Below are 24,337 nucleotides of genomic sequence, written 5' to 3'. Positions count from 1 at the left end.
AATCTATGTTTAATAGAAATATGAGATGGAAGTCACTACAAGTGCAATCATCTTTGTTGTTTTTGAATATTAATGAAAGCAATTCTCGTGTCATCAGACATGGTTCCTTTTTGGAATGTTTCAATGAAGGCCTTTGAAAGCATAGAAGAAGCATAATTACAAAATGTTTTGTAGAAATCTGCTGGAAAGCTATCCATCCTATGTCTCTTGCTGGAACTCATATTTTTTAATAGCCTGATTGTTCTTATGTGTTGTGAAAGCTTTGTCCATAAACAGCACTTGTTCTGAAGTTAGGATATAAAAAGGTAGGCCTTCAATGAAATTATCAAATTTAATAGACTTAAATTGGTTGTCTGATTTGTATAAAGCTTAACAGAATTGCTTAAATTGATTATTTATATCTATTGCTCCAAGGATGCCAATGCCATCTTGTAATAAGGAAGAAATATTGTTGTGACCTAGTTCCATCTTAAATCTTCTGGCAAGTAGTTTACCTGCTTTATCTACCCTGTCAGAATATCTTTGTTTGACCCTCTTGAGTATAAATTCTACTTGGCTGCAGAAGCATTCATTATATTTATATTTGGTGTTGATTAGAGAATGTGGAAGGTATTCATTATCTGTGTCAGTCTTGTGCATTCTCTATAACTAATCTATTTCCTTGGCTAGGACCTAGTAGCATGAGTAATTTTTTTCTTCTTTTGGGAGGCATATTTTATGCATTCACCCCTTTCAGTAGCTTTCAGAGCTTCCCAGAAGATGGTATTTGAGGTAACTGAGTGCTTGGTTTCTTGAATGAAGTTAGAGATGACTCAATCAATTGGGGAACAAAAATTTGCATTTTTAGTGCGGTGTTCAGCTTCCACCTAGAAGACTTTAATCAGATGTAATCAGTGTCTATGGTAAGTATAACTGGAACATACTCTGAAATTCATATATTATCAATAATTGCTTCAATTCTGGAGCAGAATTATCAATTCTGGAGTAAGATGAATATACTATAGAGAAATATGTCCAGCCACGCTCCTTGGGTGTCTGAATCTCTCTATACCCTTTAAACCAAGTTCTTTCTTTAATAATGAGGGTTGGTCTATTGTACTTTGAGAGCTGGCTCTCATGTAATTGGGTTTGTCCAGATGTCTATCTAGCGTAGTATTCTGATTGCCTCCCAGAATTACAGGAATTTTTTTTTAATTAGAAAGAATGTCTGCAATGGCTTTGGAAAATTCAGAATTACCTCCATGTGGATTGTAAATGCTTTCTAGAATTAACCTTTCTGAGTTGAAACAGCCTTCAAGAGGAACATATCTTCCTTCAGGATGAGACCAAGACTATATATATTGAAAAGTTATACTTTTATGAATTAAGATGGATGTGCCTCTGCTTTTAGAATTAAATGATGAATGATACACTGTACCTACCCACATTGTCTTGACTCTATCCGCATCTATTTCTGGTAGATGAGACTCCTGCGATAAAGCTACTTGACACTTTTTTGATCTGAGGTGTCTCAGGATTTTTATTCTTTTGGAAAGTTAAGTCCCCTCAAATTCCAGGAGCACATTTTAAGAAAAATCATGACATAGTTTTAAAAGATCACCTTATTCTAAAGACACATTTCCCCATTTATATTGTAAAAATCACACCTCGAGGACATGGTCCGTATTTATGTATATTAGATAATGGTTAGTTCTGAATGAATTTATGCCTTCAATTGGGCCTTTTAGGGTGTCAGGTATATAAAAAGACTTATAGTTAAATATCATGCATCTTCCAAAGTATATTTATAAGAGAAAACAAAACAAAAATAACAGACTTAAAACAAGCCAGTGTGGGCACATTCAGATCTCTGATTGCTTCAATGCCATCTGCTCCTCCCCTCCCTATGTTATCTAATAATAGTCTAAACATCTCTAAACGGAAATGTATTTTAAGTCAAATATTACTCTGTAAATAACATTGGGTATTCTAAGAACACACATAATATATTCCTACATACAGAAGTTTTCATGTATACATACATACACATATGTATATCATATACACACAGACTCAGAACATGTAAATTTACAATTGATTTGACAAAAAAATATAAATTAGTACAAAATCTAAATATGGAAAATACATTTCATATTCATAGTATGTCAAATGCCCTGCACAAATTGAATAACTAGTGCCATTTAAGATTTAGGTGCCCGTCTACTTTACATGTCAAGAGAATTTACTGTTCCAAGGGACTTGTGGTTACCATAACACAATCCACCGGTGGCTGAGCTAGTGAAGAGATTCTATCTAGCAGTGCTAGTTGTGTTCATTTGTGCAGATAATACTTCAATCAGTAGATGGTGCTCTGTCCTCCAGCTTAGTGTTAAATCTATGCATTGTAGTGATATGCACATGATGTTATTGCTCAGTTCCAAAGGAAATCAAGAGAAGAATTCAGCTTAGCTGGTTATCTGCTAGGTGTTGGAAGATTATAAAAGTGAATATTACCATATTTACAAAGATATACAGGAAAACAAACCCATTTTTAAACTTGTTGAGGTATGCATTTTATGATAAAAAACCCATTCTGCTACTTTTGGTCAAACCTGCTCTTAGGGTACATCTACACTACCCGCCGGATTGGCGGGTAGCAATTGATCTATCGGGGACCGATTTATTGCGTGTAGTGTAATGTAGACATGATAAATTGATCCCCGATTGCTCTCCCGTCAACTGCTGAACTCCAGCTTGGCAAGAGGCGGAAGCAAAGTCGACGGAGGAGCTGGGCCAATAGACCCTGCGCCATGAGGACGCGAGGTAAGTCGAACTAAGGTATGTTGACTTCCACTATACTATTCTCGTAGCTGAAGTTGTGTATTTTAGGTCGATTCCCCCCCCCGCCCAGTGTAGACCAGACCTTAGTGTTTGGAGTGTCTGCCAAGCTTTAGAGGAGGATTTGCAAAATCTTTCGAGCCTGCTAAATCCATAGTGAAGGTGGTTGGGTACTTGCTGTATCTGATATTGGTCTCCCTCAAGATTTGCTTTATGTCATTGAATGCAGCCTTCTTTTTTTGAGCTTAGCTGAGAAGTCAGAAGAAAGAGAAACTTTGTGGCCTTGTACATAATGGTTTCAGATTTTCTGGAAGCTTCCATTAACCTTACTCAAACACTGAACTTCAGCAGCTTGAAGATAATGGGTCTGGGCTTGTCAGTCTCCAGTCTTCTAGCAAAAGGTATTTGATGTGCCCTTTCAATATTAAATGGGGGCTGCTGGAGGTCCAAATTAAATATGTCAGGGAGCAATTTCTGAAGAAAGCTAATGATATCCTTCTCCTCTAGACCTCACCAATGCCCAGGAAGAAAAGGGTTTTTCTTTGAGATCTGTTTTCTAAGTCATCCCATTTTTCTTCCAGTTTGTCTAGTCTCAGCTTTAAGAAGGCAGTTTCTTCTTTAATTTCACTGGTTTCAATGGCATTCTTTTGTAGCTTATTTTCCAAGTGACCCATTTGGGATTTTACATCACATATATTTTTAGAGAGGCCACAAATGTCTTTTGAGATTGACTTCAGTCAGTCTGTGAGGAACTCTTTCAGTGCCACAATATCCTGTGCTAGGTTCTGCAGAGGCCTTGTGGTCCTCCCCCTTCAACTGCTTGGGTGATTCAGTCTTAGGTCTTTTGTTGCCTCTCATTTTTTCATTGGAATCCATATTCAACAGTTTGAAGCGTATCCACGGGATTAATTGAAACTTCTATGACAGAAACTTATTGCCAGTTTGCTAGGAAATTAATCAGAGAAAAATTGATATGTGGGTAGAGAGGAGGTCTGGAACTAGACCGCCACCTTTCTCATCAGTACCATGCTAATGCCCACACACCCCCAACAATCCCCCGGTCTGGACCTTTTCAAATCACCAACACAAATCAATTTGACTCCCATCCAAATCTCTGTGGAGCTTTTCTCTCTCTACCCCACTGCCTTTCCATCTGTGCTATAGGGTAAGTCCTCCAAGAAGTGTAGCAATGCCGTACTTCCTGCATATGCTTCATGTAGTCTTTGGTTTCCCAAATGACACATTTTCCACTGGGGCAGAAATAAAGAAGTCCAGGAGAGGTCAAGACTAGATGATTAAGATGGTCCCTTCTGGCCTTAAAGCATCAGGGTAATCTGATTGTGGGTCATGAGACATTTTGCTGACATTGACCGTCCGCAGGCATGGCCCCCCGCAGCTCTTGGGAATAAAGTCTATGAGATAGGGCAATCTCAGGCTGCAGCTACACAGAGCAGTGGGAAGTTAGCTCATTTCTGTACATAGTTCCTGTTCACGATAAAGGCTTTATCCTGATACTTGTAAGCTCATGAGTAAGATACTATACAGACAAGCAGGAGGAGCCACTTTCAGTGGGCTCCTGATGAGCCTGTATTGTTTCTGTGGAATCTGATCCTTGGGACAGACTTCGTCCATTCTCTTCTAATGTGGAATTTGCTGTAGTCACAACTTTTCCTCAGCTTCCAAAGCCACATTGTCAGTTTTTGTGGGCAACCAAGCTGAGATGCTAGCTCTCTAATGGATCATCTGAGAAGATATATGTCAATATTGCCCCAATGCATAAGCACTAGCAGCAGTGACCATGGGTATGCTAAGACAGGAGCAGTAAAAAGAGCTCTTTTCAAATCTAAAACCACTAAATCATACTTGGCCACTGAAATGGTTTCCCTTTCTTGCTCAACCTATGCAATGGTTCCACAAGATTGGCAACCCCCCAAATAAACCTATTTTACAAAACTCTGCATATCTGAGAGTGTCCGGGGAAGTAGCTAGTTCTGCACAGCCTCCACTTTCATTTTGTCAATGGAAATTCCCTCCAATGAGTGTTTGCCTGAGGTTGATTACCTCTCTTTGGAACAACTCAGATTTCTTTGGGTTCAGCTTCAGACCACTGGTAGATGTATCAAAAGTTCAAAGGTTTTAGCATGCACTAAGATATCATAGCAATCAGGCTGAGAGGCATTCCATGCAGTATCCGCTCCATAACCTCTCAAACGTGGCCAGCACATTACACAAGCCATTCCTTTAGATTGTCACAGGCCTTGTCCTCTATGAAAGCAGTTTTCCCCTGTCTTTTGCCTCTGCTTTCACTTGCCAATACCCACTTTTAATATACAGTATGGAAAACCAGACCGAACCTGTTACAGCATCTAGGGTATCATCTATTCATGGTAATAGAATCTGATACTGCTATCTGGACTATAGAAAATGAAATCATTTTAAAGGATTCTTATCTATCTTTTTTTTTTCCTTCATCAGAACTATGGGTGAGAGCCAAGGTTTTATAGCCAATTTATTTATGTACCAGCATTTAACTAAACTGCTTCCCTTAAGTTTTATATTATTGCCAATTTCCCTTGTTTTACAAACCAAATTTAACAATTCTTCCAACTGTTCAAGAATGTCATGAACCACATTAGGATTCCCTTTTTGATCATACATAGTAGATATAAATCTGTACCCACAAGGCTCCTGGTGGATCTCACTGGTGGCTGCTGCTTCTTCTGTTGGACTGCTGTAAGGAAAGGTTCAAGTTCTGAGGCAAATCTCACAGTCCAAGGGTCTTTGGCCTCCTTTCTCTGATCTTGATCTTCAAGTCCCAGGCCAAGTATGCATCTATTAATTAGCTCATCACTGATTTTTGCAGATATGACAGGAGTACAGGTTCCCTGAGTTCCTCTGCCAGTTCAGATAGGGTCTCTTCTTTCCTTCTCCTTCTAGCTCTTAGCTGTGTCCTGGCCATCTCAGATTGATAGCTACCTCTGAACTGCATATCAAGAGCTTGTACCAGATCTGGATCAAGTAATCTCTTTTCTAGGGGTAAGTTCTGCAGTACCATCAGTGCTGGGCCACCTTCTGCCTGGAACCCTGCCTTTTGTCCATCTTCCCAGCATTCATTTAGGCTATGATGATGAACTGAGCCAAATAAGCCTCTTTTAGGGAACTTTTCCCTTTCTGAAATAATACAAAAGCCTACTATTTATAAGAGGAATCCCACCTATTCTATCTGGGCCTGCGTGGGTTATAAACAGGTTAGATACTGTAAATGTCCAGTCTTACACAGGTTTTATGGCTGGTCCGATTCCCCACTCAGGAAGAATGGATCGGGAATCACTTCCCTACTCCCACTATGGTCTGTGATTCTTTGAATTCCTGCTCCAGATTATTTTTTAGCTCCTTAAGTTCTTGCTGCAGCTCATCATTGTTAGCAAGTTCCAAGTTGGCCAAAGCTTTCTTGCTCACCATTATTTCCTGGTCCAAGGTAGTTAGACCAAGGTTGCTGGTCATCTAACTAATCCAGACAGAGAGTTTTGTGGTTGGGCTTCCAAATTTGCCTAGATGCTTTTTGGCTGCTGCCACAACAATAATTTTATCTCTGACTGCAGGTAAACTCTCAGTCACTCCCAGGAAACCTCCAGATATTTCTTTAATTCCTTTTGTGAAATCTCTAGCTTTTGTTTAATTCTTGTTTTTGGTCCTGCTTTTAATTCCATTTGGTCATCTTTGATTTCTATGAGCACCTCTCATTTGTTCCAGTTTACTTCAACCGAAATATCAGCTCACAATTTCCCTCCATAGAGACTTTATCCAACTACTGGCACCAGAGTTAGCCAAGATTTGGGGCCTTGCTGAGTTCTTTCTATTAGGAGGAGAAATTGATTACATGAATTACTTATTTCTTTGGTGCAGTCTTGTTTATTTATAAAGAATGCGCATGAAGTCCAATTAGCCTGAAAGAAGAGTGATTAGTACACCTATCAGCTTTAACCAGTCTGCAGTTGATGACAGCCATTAACACCCTCCAGAATAACAGTATTATAGTGATGTGACTGTGACATTATACTTCAGTTAACAATTTAATAACACATGTAATCTTAGTCCCTGTTTCCAATTACTATAAAACTTTGTCTAAAAATGTCTTTTGGATCAAAAATATCTCCTGCTTGGCATCAGCCTCCTAATGACATTTTTGACACTTTAAAAAAAACATGCTTGTCTCGTTTGAAATTAGCTATATGTAAAAACAAGAAGATCAAACCAGCCAACACCCAGCCATATCTGTGTGTATTGGTTCACAATAAATATTTTCTTATTCTGAAAACATAATAATAAAGCAGTTTAGAAAAAAACGTAAAGCTAATTTCCCAGTTAGTTCACCAGAAGAGTTTTATAGTATTTTCTCCTTGAATTGAAAGCACTGATACAATATTCAGTGGCCTAAACTCTGTGGTGCATCTCTATGTACTGTAAAGGAGTCACTGAAGGGTTAAATTTAGCCTAGTACATTTTCTCAGTTAAGCAGTTGGTTAAGATTTTTATTACTTTTAAGATGGAACACATGCTCTCCATTCCCATGATCAGCCCTTCTGCACCTGTTGCAGGCTGAATTCATAGTCCTACTGAGGTCAGTGGGACTATCCAAAGTGTATTAAGTTAAGAATATGTGTACGTTTTTTGTAGAATTCTGGTCTTACTTAGCGTCTATAATTCTTACCAGTATTATGCATGGCACTGTAGGCTTAATTTTACAAACATTTTTCAAATTTGGTATTCACTAATTCCAGTCTGACCTGGTACAATAGAACATTTTCTTCAATGTACTCCGTAATTCTGGACTTCGGAATGCATAAATCATAGGGTCAATGATGCCATTGCACAAGATGAGTGTAGCATTCACATGGAAAATGGACATGTAGCAAGCACAGTAAGGGTTAAGTGGGCAAAATTTCATGAGGAGGATGTGAAGAAGAAAGGGTCCCCAACAGCAAAGGAAAACACCAAAGAAAATAGTTAATGTAATAGCTCCTTTCAAGTTAACTCTCTGGGGACCTGCACTGGTAGGCAGTGAAGCGATCTTTTTGGCATGAGATCGTGCAAGCAGGAACATGTGGATATAGAGGCATAATATAAAAATTAACATAAAAGGAAACAGAATAGTGAAGGAAATGACCGTAGCTGTTTCATGGGAGAAGATGGTCATAGCAATGCCACTCCCCGCACAGAATGCCCAAATTACTGCCAGGATGATTAAAGCACGATTCAGTGTCATGATGTTATGATACTGTAATGCAAAAAATATAGTTATGTATCGGTCAGCTGCAATGGCTAACAAGCTGAAAACTGATCCCAGCAAAGACAGAACAAATAAAGAATCCATGACATCATCTATCTTGGTCTCCAAGTCTCCTCGAGGTGTCAGATACCCCATTTTGCATAAGATGATCAAGGTGTTCTCCAAAGTTTTGTACAGACTGACCAACATATCTGAAACTGATAAACTACAGATAAACAAGTACATGGGCAAGTGGAGATTCTTATTCTTGATCACAGCTATAAGGACAAGTAGGTTCTCCAGTATTCCAGCAATGGCAATTGTGAAAAAGACTTCTTCTGGTACTACAACCTGGGTGCAGTCACTGTTCATGGAGAGATTACTGATATTTTCAAATGAAGGAATGCGTGTCTGCCCTAGGAGTCTCATTATTTGAGAAGTGCTATCAGGCCTCATTTCTTCTGCTTGTAGAAAAATATGTGATTACTCAGGCGTGACTTCACTGAGACACCAATCTGTCATTCAGATAATCTTTTCTGTGGTGAAGCCTTTCTGGTTCTATCTTGAGCAATTGTAAGACTTAAGCGAGATGTATTCAGCAACCTATGATAAAATGTACAGAAAAGTAAGTGAGAGGAAAATTAATACATCTCTGTGACAAAATTAGATATTTTGAAGTTCAACCTATGAATTTACTGGAACGAACATTTTTCATCAGTAAACTGGTTTGGCTAAAGTAAGAGTTGTCCTAAGCCTCAGCCCAAACCTCAAAGGAAAATGAAATGTTAATTCCTTTTTAGGCTGAATAAAGATAAGTATATTTCCCTTCTTATTTGGCCTCCTACATTTGCTGAAATTGATCCCAGACTCCCTGAATATCTGGCAATGTTTACTTGCCTAGCTGCTTACTTTGAATAATTTTGGCACTTCTCACAAGATTGACAATATTACAAGAAACAACTAGATAAATGCCAACTGAAGCTGATGTGTAGGGCAACAGCATATTTACCTTCACACTTGTTTTGAGGCAATGCATGGGGATGCATGTGGAGTCACGTGCCCTCACCCCCCAGCTTTGCTGCCTGGCTTGTATTGAGCATGCTCACACAGACTGAGCATGCTCAGTAACACTGCTGAAGCCAGCTGCCCTCACTCTGCCCCACCACTGTCAGCAGGCATGGGTCATCTCTGCTTGTTCATATATGAAAACTTGTAAATATTTTTCATAGGTACATTAGAGATTATTTTGCTGGTGGAGCTGTCTGAAGCCACTTTTCAAGTAAATCAAAATGTTCTGTTTTGGCAAACATAACAGTAATTTAGGTTGAGATCCAAAGGAAATTCTTGAACAAATTTTACAGCCCAGCCCAAATACTGTACAATTTGTTCAAGAATTTCCTTTGGATCTCAGCCTAAATTACTGTTATGTTTGCCAAATCAGAATAACATTTTGAAAAGCTGAAAGCTTTGCTTCAGTGTACTTAATGCTCTTTTTTCATTATGACCTCAATCCAACCCCCAGTAAAGTCAACAGGAATCTTTCCATTTACTTTAAAGGGAATTGGATCAAGCCCTGTATGCTTGTCGCTAGGGTTACCAGATAGCAACTGTGAAAAAAATGGGTGCCTATATAAGAAAAAGGGCAAAACCAGGACTGTCCCTTTAAAAATGCAACATCTACTAAATGGAGATATACCTTTTTCATAGAACTGGAAGGGACTGTGAAAGGTCATCAAGTTCAGACCCCTGCCTTTACTAGCAAGACTGAGTATGGATTTTGCCTCCAATCCCTAAGTGGCCCCCCCTGAAGACTGAACTCACAACACTGGGTTTAAGCAAGCCAATTGTCAAACCACTGAGCTAGCCCTCCCTTCCCCTCTGGTCACCCTACTTGTAGCTATTCATTTAGATGTAAATTGATGGATTACTTTGCCCTTGGGACAATAGGACCTAGAGCTTTCTGTCATTATTATGCCTCCAATTACAGAATACATTTACTGTTGCTATTGAGAATGCCCATAGTTAAAACCAGCAGAAGAAAGATTTTTAAGCTATATAAATCTTGGATCACACCTCTTCACATGCCTCACCAACATAGCTATACCAACAGCAGTCTGTCGTGTAGATATAGCCTTAGTTTTAAAGGGGCACACATAAAAGCCTCCTTTATGCTATACTCTTCCTCCCACTGCAAACCTCCTGTTATTGACAACAGATGTCAGCAATAAGTGCAGCTGAATTTGTGCTTGATATGTTTTAGCCACAACCTAGACAACTGTGTTCAGCCCCATTTCAGTAGCCAGTGGCTTTGACCACAGTTCACCACCATTCAGTCACTGAGTTTTCTGCTGCTGAGATTGTTAGTAAAGTTGTAAGTTGCGGTCATGGCTTTTGATAGCCATCAGGAACTGGACTAACACCTCCAATTCACTTCATTTAGATTTAAAAGAAAATATTCAGGAGAATGCCTGTGTTTATTTGAATGGCTCTGATGTGGAGTAAATGAGTTACATTATATGGCACAAATGCACTGCATCTAACTGAAAATTCTCTATTATAAATAAAACATGGTACTTCAGGAGGGAATTAATACTGAAAATGGGAGATTTAGCTTTGTCTGTAAATTGACAGGGATTTTTCCAGAGACAAGGCAGGTGAGGTAATATCTTTTATTGGACCAAACTTCTGTTGGTTAGAAAGACAAGCTTTCCAGCTCTCTGAGCTACTGCCACAGGGAAGCTTTAGGATTTATAAAGCTAGCAGTCAATTTCAGAACAATTTTATTTTGATATTTGATTCATTTAATAAAAACAGATAAAACTGTAGTTCAATGGGATTTAGGCAAAGTATCTCCCACAGGGAAAAATGCATTTATTAAATCAATGTTTTTTCATATATGGTTTCATTACAAGATCTTTTAGTTCCCATACTTAGCAGATACCACTGAGCTTATTTCCCCTGACCTTCTAGTAAGTAAGGCATCATATTCACACAGATCAATGGCATATTAAAAAGTAATGGATGCTGTTAAACCCTGGTCTGCAAGAACAAATTGTGTACATTCAATGGCTAGCAGCAGCTATTAATTTTAAAAGAATTGGAGGGTGCTTATAATAGTTGTCATAAATGAACAGATCAGGGTTAAGGTCTCTTTTACCTAAAAAGGGTTAACATGCAGTACCTGATGACCACCTGACCAGAGGACCAATCAGAGTCAAGATAATTTCAAATCTCTGTGGAGGGAAGCCTTTGTCTGTGTTCTTTGTTAGAGCTCTCTTTGGATCTAAGAGAGATCAGTCATGTCTCCAAGTTCTCCTGGAGTAGTTTCTACTATTTAATAGTGAGCATTAATTAGAAAGGCGGATTAGTCTTTTGAGTTGCTTTCTATATTTGCAGTTGTGTGTTTGCTGGAGAAATTCTTTATTTCTATTGCTGATATTGCTTTTACTGAGAAAGAAAGGAGGGGGGATTCTCTCCAGAGATTAATAAGTTTAGACCCTGTATTTTTGCATCCTGGTAATACAGAGAGAGTGTACTTTTTTTTCTTTCTTTAATAAAATCTTTTCTTTTTAAAACTTGGTTAATGCCTTCTCTTGTGGAGATTCAAGGGAAGGGGAGGGGGGGAAGAGTGAGTTCCTCCTAAGGGTGATTCACAGAGTTGAATCGGTGTGTCTCTCTCCAGAGTGGCTAGGAGAGAGGGAGGGGGGAAGTGGGCTGCTTCCCTGTGTGCAGGGGCGGCTCTAGACCCCAGCGCGCCAAGCAGGCGCTTGGGGCGGCCGTTTCCCGGGGGGGCGGCATTTGGCTCCGGTTGAGCTCCCGCAGTCGTGCCTGCGGCAGGTCCACCGGAGCCCGGGACGAGCGGACCTGCCGCAGGCATGACTGCGGCGGGTCCCGTCTTCCCGCGGCTCCGGTTGAGCTCCCGCAGGCATGACTGCGGCAGGTCCGCTGGTCCCGGGCTCCGGTGGACCTGCCGCAGGCATGCCGGCAGGAGCTCAACCGGAGCCGCAGGAAGAGGGGACCCGCCGCGGGACCGGGGAAGGGCGGCGCAGCGCTCCGCGCTGCTTGGGGCAGCGTGATTTGTAGAGCCGACCCTGCCTGTGTGTAGATTCAAGGAGTTTGAATCAAGGTATCTCTCTCTCCGGAGCAAGCTGGAGAGAGGGAAGGGGAGGGGAACTGGCTGTTTCTCTCTCTCTCTGGTGAGATTCAAGGGGTTTGAATCTGGATTCCCCAGGGGAAGCTTGGGGGACAGGCAGTGTGTCAGACACTTTAACCTGACTGGTGGCAGCGAGAACCAGACCTAAACTAGGATTTTAGTTTAGAGGGAAACTAAGGCAGGTCCCCACATTGGAACCCAACAGCTCCAAGTGGGGGTGAGACCTATGACAATAGTCCATAAAACAGGGCTGTACAAGTGTTGCTTAACTGTTAACATGTTGAACTGAATGTCTAGAAGGTTAATTTGGGGAGTGGGAAAAATGCAAAATAAAAACCAGAATTTCATATTTCTTCTTCTGAATACTTTTTTTCCCCCAATTTTTTTCTTAATTAAAAATAATTGTAACCCAAACAATGACATGTGCTAGGATTATGCCACTTACTGAACCTTAAATGATATCTGCTCAAACTGATATGGGAACAGGCCTGTCTGCCATTGTCCTGAAGTTTTCTGTTGTTCCTTAGAGGTTATTCCTTAGAGGTTGTGGATTAAAAAACGCCTTGTAAAGCAAGGTTCTCAAACTTTTCCTAGGGTGGACCACATCTTAATGGAGCTAGTGTCTGATGGACCAACCTCACTCCTCTCTAGTGAGCATCCCATGGAGTGGACCACCATTACTACTTGCAGTCACATAACTTCCTGATGTAAGTACAGTAATTGGTAACAGAAGGGCTTATGGTCTAAATCAGGGGTGGGCAAACCACGGCCCACTGGCCGGATCCGGCCCCTCAGGGCTTTGGATCCGGCCCATGGGATTGTCCCCCGTGGTGCTGCAGGCCCCACACCGGTCTCAGAAGCGGCCAGCACCACTTCTCTGCAGCCCCCCAGGGGCGGGGGGGCAGAGGGCTCCATGTGTTGCCCTTGCCGCCAGGCACTGCCTCCCGCAGCTCCCATTGGTTGGGAACATGGCCAATGGGAGCTTTGGAGGAGGTACCTGGAGGCGTGGCAAGGGCAGCGCATGCGGAGCCCTCCACCCCCCTTCCCCCAGGGGCCACAGCGCTTTCCGGAACGGCGCAGCGTGGGGCCAAGGCAGGCGTGCAGGGAGCCTGCCCTGGCCCCGTGTAAGCGGGCGATACTCACCCCTGCCGCGCCTCCTGGTGGTTGGTCCCGGAATGTCCCTCAGTCCAGCCCTGGAGCGCCCTCAGCAGGCTGGTGACCCGCCTGTTCTCTGGCCCCGGCGTCCCTCCCTGGACCCGGTGCCCCCTATTTATGGTTGGGTCTCCCCCTCCCAGGGGAACCCCACACTACTATCCCCACCTTGCCTCAGTAGTGGCTACTGACAGTCATGGTCTAGCCCCACACCCTGGGGCAGACTGCAGTATCAGCCCACTCATCACAGGCAAAGGGGGTTTGGACCTGCTGCTTTGTCCTACCCCTGGGTTGCCCTCTGCAACCCCCAATACCTATTGGCCCACTGCTAGGCCGCAGCCTGGGGCTTCCCTGGCTAGAGCTTCCCTAGCTCCTCAGCCTGTCCCCCAGCCCTGCTTCCCTCAGGTATCTAGCCTCAGCCTCTAAGCAGCCAGGCCCATCTCTCTCTATAGCCAGAGAGAGACTCTGTCTGGGCTCTGGCTTCCCTGCCTCTTATAAGCCCTGTTCCTCAGTTTGGGGCGTGGCCCCCAGCTGCAGCCACTTTCCCCATCAGCCCAGCCTCCAGCTGCAGCTCTCAAGCCCTGCCAGGCTGCTTTCTAACCCCTTAAAACCCCGGAGCAGGGTCCACCCTGCTACACCCCGGTTCGCACCACTGCCACCCCAGAGCCGCTTTAGGTAAGTGGCACGGGCCGGAGCCCGAACCCCTCCTGCATCCTGCCCCCCAACTCCCTGTCCTAAGCCCTCTGCCTGCACCTCCCACCCCTCCTGCACTCTAAATAAACAAGACAGACACAGGCCTGGGGAAGGGCAATAACACACAAGCAGAGCAAACAATGTGATGGCAGCAAACCTCACGTTAGTGTTGCAGTTTTTTGGGGGGTGGGTTTACTTAGGAGTGGATCAGGTAACTGGAATGAAAAGGGAAGGGGAGGAAGTTGAAGGGGACAGAGCAAGGGAGAACAAGGTAAAAGGAAGAAGCATGGAATGAAGCTGAGGTGAAGAGACTGAGGGAATGGGAGGGTTGTGGCAACAGGGCAGAGAAATTCCAGTCAAAACTGTAAGAAAGTTCTACGAATGTCCCAGCATCCCTGCTTCGGTTGCTTCTGTCTATGGGCTGGAGGATCTGGCTGGCACCTCTTTGCAGTTTTCCCCCAAGGCCATGTGGGGGGTTGGGGAAGGGAGACACCACCTAGGTCCTAGTGCCCCCAAAGTATTTATGGGGGAATCTCCCCTTCATAGTCCTGGGTCCAGGAGTGTTCCAGGCTCGGCCCTATATTACTTCTTGCCCCTCAGCCCCTGCTTTGGCTACTTCTACCCTTGGTAGCTAGAGTAGCTCCTCTCTGCAGTTTCCTCCCAAGCCGATATGAGGATAGGATGGGGAGGCACCACTGGGTCCTAGTGCTCCTCTTTTTCACACCACTTTGGTAGCTTAAGGCAGTGCTTCTCAAAGTGGTGGTCCGCGGATCGGTGCCGGTCTGCGAGCCATCGGCTGCAGGTCCGTGGTGAGTTTCCTCATAAGAGTGTTGAATAGGATAATAATATGGCACCGGTCCCTGGCACACTGGAAAAAAAAATTGCCGGTCCCTCACATCAGATAGCTTGAGAAGCACTGGCTTAAGGCACATTTACACTGTCAAAGGGGCATAAAGGAGCCTTTGCATAACTGAGAATCAGGTCCCATGGCTTGTCCTTTGTGGTGCTGATCACTCTGAACTCTTACTGGCCGCAATGGGAATTGAAGGCTCTCAGCACTACACAGGATTGAGCCCTTAAACATAATGCAGGGCTCCCTTTGTGTAAATCCCTGTAGATCTGGCCAGAAAATATCATTTCCTGTGTACTACAATTGCACTGAAGAGACTGTAGCACTTGGATGTTCCAGGAGCTCATCAGTTCTGCACTTGAGTTTTTACTGAATAGAGCTTTAGTTCATTAGACTAAAAAAAGTTATAAATTGGCTTATTTTCCTTGTCTTCTACCTCCAGGTAAGATATAGTTTCAGCTCTGATCTATAATGCATAAAATGATAAGGCCTTGAGACACATTCAATAAACTGTATTTCTTAAACTTTCATCACTTCTTAGCTTCCTTTGCCATATTTGAATCATTGATATAAAACCTTTGCACTCCAGCCTAGAGAGAGGGCAACTATAATTACTCTCTAAACCCTTGGCTGTACATGATACACTGAACACGGAATGATTTTTCTTGGGTTCTCTTGGACTGCACAAAATGACTATGATAAACTCATCAATAAGGCAGAAATGAAGGATTTACATCAGGCTTGCAGATTTTGTTTATTTTAGAAAAAATGCCACCTATTAGGCTAGAAAGGTGATAAGTTGCATTTTTAGAGATACTGTGGCGTTAGCCTTGGTGGCATTCTAAATGATTAAGTATATCTCCTTTATCCAGAACCCACTGCCCCTGCAAAAGCTTTTGTCACTAGAGCAGGTTATGCATCTCCAGCATTTCAGTCCTGAAGCTACTCCATTTAATTCAGTGGCAAAACTCCCATTGACTTTGATGGGAGCAGAATCAGGATCTTCATCATGAAGTCGCACTGGATGTCTGTTCACTTTATTTTCTACCTCTAAAATAGCCAGGAGTGGAATAATGACTCAATTCAGAGGTGGTTTTGCAAGCTGTGTTTGATTGGTTCCATGTAGCGCTGCTTAAAGCATACTTCAGACTTTTTGTAGATGATAGCCCAACTCCTATGTCTGAGATACATTAATGCGGCTAGGAGAAATACAATATTCACTGCTCCCTTTTATAATAAAAACATATTTTACAAAAATTATGGCAAATTACTTTTTCCCTTGTTTCCAGTTTTCCAATAGCATTTGATTACATGCCATGCTTGTTAAAAGCACGGTTAAAGGGTTTTTTATTGATATCAAGCAAGTGAGCAGAGGATTATCTAATGTATTTTCATCAGCATGTAACTAATTGCATTCTTGAAAGCACAGGGAAAAGGAACTGTAATATTCAGGCAAGTAGCAAGGATGTGAAATTCTCTGCACTGGTTCCCTAATGGTCGTAAAGCCTTGTCTTCTGTGTGGGTCAGGACTATGCTAGTCCTGGATGAACGTGAAACTGGGGGAGGAAGAGCACAAGGCATTTCTCCACTGCCTTGCACCTTGTATAGTCACTCACCCCTGTACAAAGCGAGTACATAAAGGGAAATTCATTGTTGTGCTTGTGCATGGAAAAAAGTGGGGCAGCCTTGCACCTCCTTTATTCAGTGGTATTGGTAGGACCGGCTCCAGACCCCAGCATGCCAAGCGCGCGCTTGGGGCAGCATGCCGCAGGGGGCTCTCTGCCTGTTGCCGTGAGGGCGGCAGGCAGCTCCGGTGGACCTCCTGCAGGCATGCCTGTGGAGGGTCCGCTGGTCCCGTGGCTCCGGTGGACCTCCCGCAGGCATGCCTGCGGATGCTCCACCGGAGCCGCGGGACCAGCGGACCCTCCGCAGGCATGTCTGCAGGAGGTCCACCGGAGCCGCGGGACTGGCGACCGCCAGAGCGCCCCCCGCGGCGTGCCGCCCTGCTTGGGGCGGCGCAATTCCTAGAGCTGCCCCTGGGTATTGGGGTCTTTTGCAGCTGTCCCCCAGCAGGCTAGGTCAGCCCTCAAAGTTGCCCCAATTTACTTTCTGTGGCAGTGACCCTTGTGGAAGATGTTTATGAATTACTTCAGCCATTTTGGTTTCTGCAGAGTTACTCACAGTACTGTGTAATTTAATTTCAGACATTTTATATGTGCCAACTAGGGTGACCAGATGTCCTGATTTTATAGGGACAGTCCCGATTTTTGGGTCTTTTTCTTATATAGGGTCCTATTACCCCACCCCGTCCCAATTTTTCACACTTGCTGTCTGGTCACCCTAGTGCCAACCTCTCTGTGGCAGATATTCATCTCTGTTGAACAGAGCACCATATAGATATTTTACTGACTACAGGTGACATGTTTAACAACAATAAGCTACAGAAGTATCTGAAGAGTTTTAAGCTAAGAATCTGGACAAAATGAAGACTTGCAAACTATACAGCTAAAGAAAATATTTAAAAAAAAAAAGTACATATGCATCCACACAAATCCTGCTGCCTTCTTATCTTCATAGAATATCAACTTTGAAATACTCCAAGTAAACATATTCTGTTTCTTCAATAAAGTGAATAAACTCTGCCCAAAGAGACCCCAGTCTCCTAATTTGAAAGTTTATAAATGTTCAATGTACTATTGATTTTAGCAGGGCCGCCCAGAGGGGGGGGCCAGAGGGGCAATTTGCCCCAGGCCCCGAGCCCCACAGGGGCCCCCACGAGAGTTTTTTGGGGCCCCTGGAGCGGGGTCCCTCACTCGCTCCGGGGGGCCCGGAAAATTCTCGCGGGGCCGGACGCAGGAGCGTCTTCACTCCTGGTCTTCGCCGGCGGGGGGTCCTTCCGCTCTGGGGCGGAAGGACCCCCCCACTGGCGAATTACCGCCGAAGACAGAGCGGGACCCGCCGCCGAAGCGCAGCCCGGTCTTCGGCGGTAATTCGGCGGCGGGGGGCCCTTCCCTTCCGGGACCCGCCACCGAAGTGCCCCGAAGACCCACGGCGGGGGGTCCCCGCCGACGAAGACTTGGCTGCGCTTCGGCGGCGGGGGGGCCCCGCCGCGGGTCTTCAGGGCACTTCGGCGGCGGTCCCGGAACGGAAGGGCCCCCCGCCGCCAAAGACCCCGGGCCCCCGGAATCCTCTGGGCGGCCCTGGATTTTAGTCAGCAAACAGTGAACAAATGCACGAAGGCAGTTAGACTCTCTAGGGCTGTGTGTGCAGAGGCACCTGAGCAGGGCATACTGTCAAGGCAACGGGCGGCACCAGGCCCCCAGCACGCCAAGCCGAAGCTGCGGGACCAGCGGACCCTCCGCAGGCAAGCCACCGAAGGCAGCCTGCCTGCCGTGCTTAGGGCGGCAAAATGCCTACAGCCGCCCCTGCAAGGCAATGAGTGGGAGCCAGCCCCAAAACATCCCACAGCATCCCGGGGATCCCTTATCACATCACAGCCCAGGGCAGTTTTCTCTGAATGACACTAGCAAGGCTATACCTAGAACATTACATACAGCTCTGGGCATTTCAATAGTTGCTGAAAACTGCATGGAAATGAAGGAAGAGCAATGGGACAGAGTATTACAGCAGCCATCGCACCAGTGCCAAATATAGAGGGTAAAATAACTTCTCTATCCCTACTAAAGATTCCCCTGTTTATGCAACCCAGGATCGCATTAACAATTTTGGCCACAGAATCATACTAAGGGTATGTCTATACAGCAATGTAAGCCTAGGGCTAGTGGGAGTCAAGTCAGCTGTCCAGTATCAGGGAACCCTGAGTTTGAGCCTCTACACTGCATTTTAACCCTAGGTTAATGCTTTTCTGATCCATGCTCGAACCTAGGCTCTAGCATCCACACTGCAGTGCACAGACCCCAGTCAAAGTAACCCTTTCCCAGAGTGTCTAGCACCCCCATCCCCATCTAATCTGGGAATGGGGCTCTCCACCTCTAGGCTGAGTCCCACGGCAGGAAGATGCCCATGTGCACTTGGTCTGAGGATAATGAGGACATCAGTCTCCAGGGCTGTCAAACTATTACAATTAAACTTTGCAATTCTTCATATTGAAAATGTGGTGTTAAATGAAGGTGGTTTCGTTTGGTTGGTTTTTTATTTATTTTTTTCTGTTTGTTTTGAAGTTTGACATAAAATGTAGGTTTCAGAGGAAAAACACAGCTGCCGGCTGTGGAGTGGTGAAGTGTATCCCCAGGGCTTGGGGTGCAGTGTGCCCCAGCACTCCCTAGGGATCCCTTATCCCTACCCTCACCCCATTCTGGGAGGCAGAGATAAGGGATCCCAGGGATGCTGTGGGGCTGGCTCCCACTCATTGCCTTGATAGTGTGCGCTGCCCAGGTGCCTCTGTACATGTGGCCCTAGAAAGGGGGTGGGGGTGGGGAGGGCCTGGGAGCAAGGGATAGAGAGCAGATCAGTGGCTAAGCAGCTGCCCTGCAGGGAGAAGGAGCAGCAGAGCTCCCAGCTCAGCATGGCAAGGGTAGGGTGGCCCCCAACACCATAGCTCAGTGGTCCCCAACCTTTCTGTTGCAATAGCATATTCATGTTCCCAGAAGAGTGTGGCGGGCGCCAGATGACCAGATGACCAGATGACCAGCCGTCGAACCGGCATCATCAAGAAGCGTTGCCGCTGAAATGCCGCTGAGAAGCAGCAGCATTTCGGCGGCGACGCTTCTTCGGGTTGCTGCTTCTTGGCAGCATTTTGGCAGCTGGTTGTCCAGTGGCCGCACTCCTCAGCGGCGGTTCATCCGGCGGAAGTGCTCCCTTGTCAGTAGGCGGGCGCACATAAATGCCCCGGCAGGCGCCATGGCGCCCGCGGGCACCGCATTGGGGACCACTGCCATAGCTGTTTGGTCCCGCTGCCCTCTGGCCCCCCCCCTTTTCCCATGCACTATCAGGGAAGCTTGTGGAAGCCAGCCCCAAAACCTCCTTGCAGCCTCCAGTGGTGGCAGCTCCAGCTCTTCCTTGCTGCTGCACAGAGCTTACAGGGAGCAAAGCTGACAGGCAGGAGGTGGCTCCTAGCCACCAGGGTGTTGAGATCCATGGCAGGCTGATAGGCCTATAATTACGTGGGTCATCCCATTTACCCTTTAAAAATTGGCACAAAATTAGCTCTCTTTTACTCTTTTGGAACTTCCCCAGTATTCCAAGACATTTAAAAGCAACATTAACAGTCCAGCAAAGTCCTCACCCAGCTCTCTTAAAGCTCTTGGATACAAGTTATATTTGTTAGCAAATATTACCCCATTTTCCCCTCCTTCTTGAAAATTAAATTGATTTGCATATTAACTATTCTCCCAGAATCATAGGATATTAGTGCATTTGAAGTCTAAGGCCCAGAGTGTTGGTTCTCAAGCTGATCTGTGCGCAGGAATTTTTGTGTGATTGAATGTTGGTCTTTATCTAACTGTCCTCAGCATCTCTGGGTCTGTGGGAATATAGAGGTCTAGGAAAAAGATCCCTCAAACTAATATAGAGTATCAATGGAAGTACAGTTTATACAAGACTGGGTGATTGATAAGGGGTGCCTATGATTTAAGTATGTTCTATGGCTGATAAGAATTGCTTGTTATTGCAGATGTTTTCTGCAATGGATGAAATAAGGATCCATTGAAAGATGTTTAACAGTAAGAACTGCCTGCTGTCACAGCTGTTAATAAGAAGATTGGATTAGAATTCCATTTAGTGTGTCACTCATGTAACCTAAAAATAGTATAAAAGAACTCCACAAATAGGGAAAATTAAAGTGTCAAAAACAGAACACGTAGTAAAATTAAATGAAGGGAAAGGATTTTTCCCCCCAAAAAGGAAGTTTCTTTGTCTCACACCTTATAAAAGGAAAGAGGGTTGGACAGTTAGGTTGGGAATGAACACTGTCAGCATTCCATCAGGTACAGAAGAAGGGACTAAACTACCTTCTCTTCACACAAGGTCTGTCTTCTTTCTGTACGGTCCTATACTCATCTGTGTGTCAAATAACTGGCTCAAATGGAATTATTTAATCAAAGATTAATCTTGAATCATTAACAACTTCAAGCATGCAATATACTAATTTTAAAATGTCTAACTTTAATAGCTGCTGTTCAATAATCCTTTTGAGATACTAGTGGAATGGAAATTACTATCCTATGATATGACTACATCATGTTCCTCCCCTTTCAAATACAGAACAGAAATATATGTTGAACACTTCTGCCTTTTCTGGATTATTATTGATAATTCTACCACTTCCATCTAGTAATGGACCAATAACCGTGTCCTGATTCTTTTTGTTCTATTATATTAAAAAACAAACAAAACTCCTCCTGATTGTCCTTAACTCTCCTGGCCACAGATTCCTCTTTGTGCCACTTTACTTCCGTTATCAATTTTCTACAATTCCTAATGTCTGATTTATATCCATTACTATCAACGTTCCCTTCTCCTATTTGTTTTATATACTTTTTTTTAAAATAGTTGCCTTCACTTCCCCTGTAACCCAGGTCAGTTTTTTAATCCATATGGCCTTCTTCCTTGACTATGGCTTTTTGGACATCTAGCAAGGTATTTTTCAATGATTCCCAATTATCAGTGACATTTTTCTGATTAAATTCTTCTACCCAGCTAATTTAGCTGAGTTGCTTTCAGCCTTTTGAATTTGGCCCTAATAAGGCACCAAGTATTTATATATTATTGGTCTGGACTTCACTGGGCTTGGGCACTATGATTCTGATGATCACTTGTACCTAAGCCGTAATTTTTTAGTTCTGTCATTATTAGATCTTGTCCTAATAGATGAAGAGGAACTAAAGAATTCCCCTGTGTTGGCTGCAACACTTTGAGTTAGGAAGTTTGTCACTTATAATGTTTAGAAATTCCAAGGATGTTTTAATACTGGCAGCATGAGACCTCCAGCATGTGTCACTCAGGTCATAGAGGGAAAGGAATTCTTTAGGGTGTTTCCAAAGGAGATAATGAAGAGTAGTAATATGACAGTGAGAAAAATAAGATTTAGTTCTCAAAGAACGAAACAAAGACAACCCCCAAACTCAACCCTCGAGAAACATTTCCTAGTTGTAGAGCATCCTCCTAAGCAAAATGGCGAGGTGCCCTTCTTTCCAGTCATGTAAAGTTAAATTGGGCTCTTGAGAATATATAATTTCTCAACTCTAATTTCTGTGATTCTGTAATATCCTGTAAAATGCATAGGGCAAAAGTTGGCTTAGGGTGCTTGATTTTTAGTGAGTCATAAGCACAAACTGTTTACAAAGTCATCACCCCCTGTGTATGCACAAACTCATACTCAGATCTAGGGGTATGAGCAATCTATGAGTGATGAGCAATTTACTGTGACAAACATTTGAACTATGGATTGTGAAAGTCTGACAGCACTACTGACTGCATGACTTTTTTCTGTATATGAAATCTGAACTGTAAAGGACATTTCTCTTCTAGGGCCAAAGACTGACTAGTTCAGAGACTAGCAGTAGGTATTTTAGAGCTATAAGTTTTCCAACAATCACATTAAGTGAGGTTGCCTGAAACAAGGGAGTAACATGGAGTTTTCCTCTGATCATTCCATTGATGGGGGTGAGGTGAAATTCCCTCCAATCCCTACGAGAAAATGAGCAGGGTTTTGATCCCCAGACTCTGAGGATCTCTCTTCTCCCCTTCTCCCCCGCATATCCTTGCAGGTCAAGGATACAGGGTGATGGGAGTCTTTAGGAATACTGGGTCAGATTCTTTATGGTTTATATCACCATAGTTCCATTGACTTCGGGATCAGCTTGATCAATAGAGCTGTCAATATACACTAGCAGAGGATTGGGCCCATTATCTATGGGGACACTCATTAATTCTCTGTGAGAACTGAAAGTGACTTGCAGGATCCTGCAAAAAACCTTGATTCATTTTCAATTAGAAACTCATGAGGTAAAAGTCTTCACACTTTCCCCACAGCTGCTGCTACTGCCTTCTTAGTGAGTGACATATTAATGAATTTATTACCAAGCAATTGTATTTTGTAGAAACAACCTTATTGTAATGAGAATCCTGCAATCCAAGTTACAATTCCTGTGTAATGATGCCCTAAGATTTGGAGCCACATCCTTACCTGGTGTAAATAAATGTCCCTCCACTAAAGTCAACTTGTTGCCAACCTGTACCAATTTATGTGAGCTAAGTATCAGGACCTTTATTAAAACTGTAACAAAGTTAATCTTATTTGTAACTGTTCAAGCATCAGTTACTGTCTTCCAGACATTACAGTCTGCTTCTTTCTTACTTATCTACAGAATATATGAATTTAAAGACAGATAAATGTAACTTTCCCAAGGAATAAAAAATAACGGTGAATTTGAGTCCAAGACAAATAGTCCTCTGGATTAATTGTAAAAAAACAAAACAAAAACAAAAACCCCACTAATCAAAAAAGGCCTTCAAGTGACATCTCTGTTTGAGGACACTGTTCTATTTTTATTCCTTCCAGCAATGCTGCTGGCATAAACCTGTTATAAACAAGCATCAAGGAAATCTGTTGTACAGAAGGATATTAACCATTCTTTGGTAGGAGAATTCAGATGCAGAAAATTTCCTTCCAGTTTGTTGCCCTAGGAATGCTGATCCCTAAAAATTAGAGAGCAGGAGAGTATCTACTAACTAACAGATGCAAATAAATCAATAGTTAAAATAAGTGAAACAATTTAAAATAATGTCTTGAACTACTTAAGGGTTTTTTCTCTGACTAAAGAGGAAACAAATCTTATACTGTATTTGGAGAAGAAAAAGATTTGATTTCAATGTTACAAGAATCCTATCTTGAGTAACTTGAATATGTGAAATCTAAATCATTATGAAATTAGAATATTAAGAGACTAATTGGATGTATAAATGGAAAACAAAACACAAATAAATCAGATTAATGCTAGCAGACAACAGTAGCAAAAAATGGAGTTTTCCAGCAGAAGGAGGAGCATCTAAGTGACTCTTGGAGTGAGTTAGTTGTCTGCTTGTTGCTTGCCATGTGCCTGTTGTGTGATCTGTTTTGGGGGAGTGGAGGCTGTGTGCTGAGCCTAATGCCTGCTAGGCAAAACTGAGACGCTTCCTAGCAAGGCTCTAGTTTGCTGTCCTTTGATCCCTAATCCTTGACAAAGGGGCAGGGCTAACTCAGGGAGAACAGGGGTTTAAAAAGCTACCTTCTAAGAAACGAGAGAACTATCAAACAGGAACAGCAAACAGGAACAGCAAACGGGGAATTTTGTGAGGTAGAGGGAGAGCCAGATACACCTAATAAACATTCTCTAAAGTTAGGCCTGTAACAACCCCAACCCCCCACCCAAAACCCTCCAAACCAAAAACCAAAAACACACGC

General features: G+C 43.5%; 1 protein-coding gene across 4 annotated transcripts in view; it reads right to left on the bottom strand.

Moving 5' to 3' along the window:
- Positions 1-1,760: 1,760 nt before the first annotated feature.
- Positions 1,761-24,337, bottom strand: part of MC2R (melanocortin 2 receptor) — a 33,459-nt gene continuing 10,882 nt past the window's right edge. Inside the window, exons 1-4 of one of the 4 annotated variants that reach the window (XR_005595275.1) lie at positions 13,383-13,443; positions 7,605-8,689; positions 5,499-6,673; positions 1,761-2,456 (exon numbers count right to left, since the gene is read on the bottom strand). Coding sequence is in view for 2 of the 4 variants with exons in the window: in XM_039528113.1 (XP_039384047.1) it covers positions 6,589-6,673; positions 7,605-8,542 (1,023 nt within the window). In the remaining 2 variants the exon portion in view is untranslated. Of the gene's footprint in view, positions 6,674-7,528; positions 8,690-13,382; positions 13,444-24,337 lie in introns of those variants that run through there. The other 3 variants (XM_039528113.1, XR_005595276.1, XM_039528114.1) reach the window with 3 other exon arrangements.

The sequence above is a fragment of the Mauremys reevesii genome, linkage group 2 (genome assembly GCF_016161935.1).
Source record: "Mauremys reevesii isolate NIE-2019 linkage group 2, ASM1616193v1, whole genome shotgun sequence".
Classification (NCBI taxonomy): domain Eukaryota; kingdom Metazoa; phylum Chordata; order Testudines; family Geoemydidae; genus Mauremys; species Mauremys reevesii.
This window is presented reverse-complemented; position numbering and strand designations above follow the sequence as displayed.